The sequence below is a fragment of the Egretta garzetta genome, unplaced genomic scaffold, assembly GCF_000687185.1.
Source record: "Egretta garzetta isolate BGI_Z169 unplaced genomic scaffold, ASM68718v1 scaffold486, whole genome shotgun sequence".
NCBI classification, from domain to species: Eukaryota; Metazoa; Chordata; class Aves; order Pelecaniformes; family Ardeidae; genus Egretta; species Egretta garzetta.
Genome location: NW_009260126.1, coordinates 442,084 through 448,075, shown reverse-complemented (window position 1 = coordinate 448,075; position 5,992 = coordinate 442,084). Strand labels below are relative to the sequence as shown.

The 5,992-nt window shown below is 40.5% G+C and overlaps 1 protein-coding gene across 1 annotated transcript in view; it reads right to left on the bottom strand.

The window, feature by feature from the left end:
- LOC104128605 (pancreatic lipase-related protein 2) overlaps positions 1–5,407 on the bottom strand; it is an 18,934-nt gene extending 13,527 nt beyond the window's left edge. Inside the window, exons 1-4 of the mRNA XM_035896897.1 lie at positions 5,359–5,407; positions 3,756–3,910; positions 1,538–1,663; positions 586–720 (exon numbers count right to left, since the gene is read on the bottom strand). Coding sequence (XP_035752790.1) covers positions 586–720; positions 1,538–1,663; positions 3,756–3,910; positions 5,359–5,407 — 465 coding nt within the window. The remainder of the gene's footprint in view (positions 1–585; positions 721–1,537; positions 1,664–3,755; positions 3,911–5,358) is intronic.
- Positions 5,408–5,992: the final 585 nt, after the last annotated feature.

The following is a 5,992-nucleotide window of genomic DNA, read 5'->3' as shown; positions in this document are numbered from 1 at the left end:
TGACTCGATGACCTCTAGTGGTCCCTTCCAACCCAAAACATTCTATGATTCTATGATTCTATGATTCTATGCTCCACCACGCAGGTCCTGCAGGATGGGGAGGACCATGCCAGGAATGCTGCTGGTGCCCCAGGCTCTGCTGAGCTTCTGCACGGGAAGCCTGACGTCGGTGGCTGCAGGAGGGTCGCTTCTCTGCACTGAGATTCAGTTTGTGCGGGAGGCAGCGTGTGTGACCCACAGAGGGATGTTTTAACTACATTGGTCCTCTATTACCACTCTTCACCCTGCCAGTTTTGCTAGACAGTCTCCACTCTGATGTCTTATCCAGTAAAAAGCCCGTCATGAGCAAAACTTTCAGAAACTATGGCCTGTCAGCCTTTAGGGACATGCTTATCTGTGGTCTGACACTAAAGCAGGTATTTCCATTTGTGCAGGATTAGAGACTTTTTATGATGTTTTCAGCTGTGTTATTGAGTACCTCTGCATTTCCTAACCATATTGCATCAAACCTCAAGGTGCCAGCCTGAACACAGCCTTTACCATACAGACTATGTGCCAGGTTTCACATTCCACAGGTGCTTTTACCTCAAGAAGGTTCACCAGATACACCAGCTCAGCCCCCACGATGCGGACGTTGTTAACGGCTTCAGTGTACAAACCACTAGAGCCACCTCTCCAGTCGGTCAAAATGCAGTTCACATCTTCAGTGAGAAACATGAGCTGGTGGAAAATATGAAAACAAGAGAACAGAAGCAAGCAGGCATGAATTACAACTGTTGCAGTGTATATGCAAACCATATTTTTGTTTTGCTATAGCCGGGGACTCTCTTTGCTTATGTGGCTGATAAAGACACATCTTTACTATATTAATTCCTAATACTGAAGAATGAACACAAGGAGGCAGAGTGGAGGCAGTGATTTGAACACTGTATCAAGACACACAGAAGCTTGCTTCAGTTCTGTTTCCCATTCCAGAGGCCGTGGTTGGCTTTAGGGTATCAAATTCTCCTAATGACAGCACCCCAGTTAAAAAAAAGAGGATAGTGTGACTACTTTTTTATTTTTATTATTCTCATTTTTCATTCTGAAACAATTTCATTTTTGAGATGTGCCTAAATAAAATGAAACCAATCTGCTGAACAAAGCATTTTGTTTTTATCAGATCAAATGCCTCGCTCAAACCGAAATGTTTATTTTGACCTTTTGCTGAGGTTATAAAAGTGACTTTTTCCCCCCTTTATTATTGGCAAGGAATTGAAAAATCAATTCATTACAGCTTTCCCTGTGGAGGTGAATGCAGCAAAAGGGCATTTAGCAGAAGGCTGAGGTGCACTGTGCTCATAGCTAGGAACAAGAGGGCAGTCACGTGGAACTGAGCTTTGTTCTGAGGTTTTTTCCCCTCATATATCCCCTGAATTAACAAGAGAACAGCGGTGCAAATTTTAAGTGGAAATCTAAAACCAGCTAATGGGGTGATGTGGATATTTGCAGTTTTGAATACAAGTAAAATGACTGTCAGACAATAGTCATACCATACCCTGCATATATTTGTTATCCAGGGGATGTCTGCTCCAGCAAGGTGGCCGTGTATAATGAAGCGAGTTTTCCTGTGTGTTCGGAAATTTGAAGCTTTGATAGTTGAAGGATTTGTAGCAGAAATTTTCTGTGTCAAAAAAAAAAACAACCAACAAACAATGCAACAAGGATGTGACTGCCCCGTCCCTGCGTACGCTTCGATGTAGAGCAGAGTACCCCAATGGTTAAGGCATAGTTCTGGACTCTTGAAGAGATGGGTCTTGCTCCTCACTCCAAAACTGCCTTGCTGGGGGATATCAATTAATCACTTCAACAAAGTATTCACTTCCTCTAACTGCGCTGATGATACTGGCTTTGCACAATGCTTTGAGATGTACAAAATACCATGTAAATACAAGATTTTATCAAATTTGGCCATACTAATACAAAGATAGCATCTTTGGCAAGGTATTATGCAGTTGACTTTCAATCTATACCTATTTTTCTTTTTTTTTTTCTTTGAAGATAAGAACTTCATTGTTAAGGTTATTTATATTTCACGACAAAGCCCACCAGGCTTACAAAGTCAGAGGTTGTAGGTATTCTGGGGTTTATTGAGAAGGAAGGCAGCATTTTCTTTTAAAGAAATTCTGAATCCTGGGTGGGTTTAGAACTTGGCTCTTACTTACTTTTGTTATGGTTTCACAAGCTTAAAGGGGGATGTCATGTACTAATTAGCACACACATCACCTTCAGTGAAAGACTGATTAAAGTTAAAACTTCATAGGCTCTCTCATCTAGAGGTGTTGACCCTGTTCTGAGATGACTCAAGCAGGAGAAATCATTACAACTCCACTGTCCATGACTGCCATTTATATTAAAAAAAACTACTATGAAGCCTTTTTCATGTAATGTAAGCCAATAGCAGCAACAAATTGGTTGTCCGTCCTCCCACCCCACCTTTTCATATTAATTTACTTCATTTACTTCATTACGTCCATTATGTAAAATTCACTCTCTCAGGTGGTCATTTCTCTTCTTTCACCAGACTAGTCTATAGCTCCACAAAACTGCTTCTTGCTATGGGTGAGCCCAGCCCAGACACCTCCAACCCCTCGAGCATCCTGCTGTGAGCTTTTCCCAGTGATTGCTCATCTTCAGAGGAAGGGGCTGACACGCTGCTGGCATCTTTCAGTACAGTCCCATGTGATCCAACCTAAACAGTCCTGCAGGTTCCTTTTAACTGCTTCCATTTGTCACTCTGTCACAGTCCAGAGCTTCCCCTTGCTGCCACGAGTTTACAGATGCTGTAGATAACCTCACCTTTTTACTTTTTTTTTTCTCCCATAAAGCCCCAGTCTGGTGTCTCTATGCTTCTCTACCTGATGTGTTTTCTTGAGGGGCAGCCTTGTTCACCTCTCAGTAAGAGAAACCTCCAAGCTCTCGCTAAGGTATATCTTACCAAGTCTTTTTCTTTAGCTTTTTAGTCTTCATTTTCCCTCAGTCCCATTCTTCCAAAAAAAAGTTTAATATTTCTTTATCTATCATCATTTAATTCTCTTTTAGATTGTTTACTTCTTTTTCACATACGATTTCATTCTCTCAATTTTTTTCTTTAGTCTCCTGTTTTCCTTCCTAAGCTTTCCTTTAGTTTTTCATCCTATTTTCCTTCCCCTCTCTGGTGAACATGGACACTTTCTCTTCTGATCTTCATTCTCAACTGTTTACCTGCTCTTAGGGCTTGGTGTTGGCCACCGCATAAGCAGAGCCTCTGAGATGAATCCTACGTAGTTCTGTGGACCTAGTAATCGTGGGTATGAACCACATCTCTGAGTTGTCTCTATGGGCCTGAAATGTGGTTTTAAGCTGGAGACACACAGGAACCAAAATTGATGTTTCCTTTTGTACTGCCTTCCCTATCTCTGGCTTCATGATGCTAAACCTGAAATTGAATGTGGGCCATTAGCTTACTGTAGAGAAGTATATAAAATATGTCCAAAATATCTCAGAAGGCTGCGATTCATATGTTGTAAATATACCTGGCCTGTCAGGAAGCTGAAATGAGAAAAAAGAAATGAGATGAAAGGAAATTGGGAGGGAGTGTTCATGGAGTGTGTAATATAGAATTGGGGACTCTCCTGGGAGACTTTTGAGCAAAAATACGGGAGAAAAGAAACTGTCTGTGTAATTTGTTGAACGTGTAGCATACTATCAGTTATTAAAACAAAGCAGTTTCTTACTTGGTATTTCATGGTGTTGTCTCTAGTGTAAAGGAGGAAATTGGTGTTCACAGCTTCTGGAGAGCTGGGCAAGCCTGCCAGTTGTCTCCCTGGGATCCCAGACCAAGGGGGGCTATCTGTAAAGCATCCGAGCCTTCTGTAGCAAACTTCCCTTCCTGGGGTACGCAAAGAAAAATGTTAGTGTCCTGGGAATGTAGCAGGTTGGGCTGCCACCACTTTACAAGAAGCTGGCAGGACAGTGTTTCAGCCAGGGAAGTGGAAAATGGCTGATTCAGATGAGGATGGCACCTGTGTTCTTTGCTCATTAAGGGGCTCAGTTGTGCTCCTGTGCCTTGTGCATGTAGCAGGGACTTGGACTTCAAGACCGATTCCTGTCGCAAACATAGCGTAGAGCTCAGTTTGGTGAACTCATGACTTATTTTGTCAAACGTATGGTTAACACAGCCATTGTAAAAAGACAATAACATCCTGATCCTTTATGGATCCAGAGAACAAACCAGCTTTTGTTGCCAGAGCAGAGCAGTCCTTCAGATTAGTGCTAATGCTCCAGGGATTATCTAAATTGTTATTTCTTGTGCAACAATCCAGGAAGGAGTAAAACGAAACCAAAACATTAAAATAGATACCTCTGGTTGCTCCATGATGTATGTGAAATATCTCCCTTATTTTTTGATCACCGTAAGATTTTAGTGGAAGCAATGAAGTGGAATTTGAGTGGAAGCCTAGAGCAAAGCAGAGCCTCGGGAAGTGTGGTCTGTGTCTGAAGGACTAGAGTTTCGCAATTTCTATCATGGCTTTAATACAGTAATGGTGCAAATATGACAAACGGGTGTTGCCATTAAATGTCATCCTTACCCAATATTATATCACAACAGTTGTGAAATCCCAAATATTTTTTATTGCTATTAAAAAGCTACTGAAAGCAATGAGAAACTGTTGTTACCTAGGATAGGTGACAGATTCATACAACATCAGACCGTGACTTACTCTATTTGTTACTCTGTATGAAATGCAGGGGTAGAGTGATATATACTGGAAATACATCTAAAGAAAGAGAAGATTTAATTGTGAAGCTGCGGCTAGGGAGTCCACAAGTGATCCAGTCATTTTCACAGGGGTCTTTCCTCTGATGCCAGTGAACTTTTGGACTCTGTCTTTGTTTCTCTCTGCTCTTTCTCTGTGTCCATCCATGTTGAACCATTCTTTCCTATCAGTAAAGAGGTGTTTTGGACCAGGACTATTACCCTGTTCTCTGCATAGTGCTGTGAAGAGTAAGTGCCTAGGCTGGCATTACAAGTGGAGCTACCATAAATGCTGGTGTGGGTTGAGAGTGGGTAGGGGAAACTGTTCCGGAAGAATTTTAGTACCAATTCATATATAAAAATACCTTTCTATTTCCCATTCTGTTTGCTAGCTGCAAAACCCCCTACAGAATTAAAAAGTAATAGGCTAAATGTAGGAGACATGATGTAACTCGATGTTCCTAATGAAGTTCATTAAATCCATTCCAAAGCACATTCGTTTTCTAAAATATAGTTATTCCGGTGTAAGCTGCACACAACAATTTTCACTGTTTATAGATTTTATCAATTATGTGTCTTACCTCTGGCTGCACCAAGAAGAAAAAGAGTAGTGATCCATATTGCAAACATCTAAAGCAAATAAGAACACGGTTCAAACCTAATTAAAAATAGAATCTGGAATTCATCTAAGGGCTTCCTTCACCCCTTAAAAAAAAAAAAAAAGTAACCATAGGAGTACTTCAGGCATTTAATGAGTTGGATCGAAAAGAATCAACATTTCCTTAAAGATAGCAAGGTTTCAGGAAAATACCTTTGGGATGTTTTCTGTTTGCCGTGGAGATTTTGCATATTCAGGATATCATCTAAGCACCTTTTAAAAATTTTCTTCCTGACCTTGAAAAACACAAACTTTTTTTTTTTTTTTTTTTTGTTCTCTAGAGCTGCAATTTATGGGCAAGCAAATGAAATTCTTGAAGAATTTGCAACAACTTTTTTTTCACAGAGTGAAATTTCTTCTAGCATCTAGTAGAAAAATTACTCATACAACAGCTCTTCAATGATTGCATTTAAAAGAACTGAGGAACAAACTTAATTTGTGTTTCTAAATCATACAGAGAATCTTGAAAACTCATTTTGATTATTGCTATCATCCATGCACACTTATCAGCCCTGATCTGCTTGGTCACTTAATCACCAGCTGATAGGTAATCATCG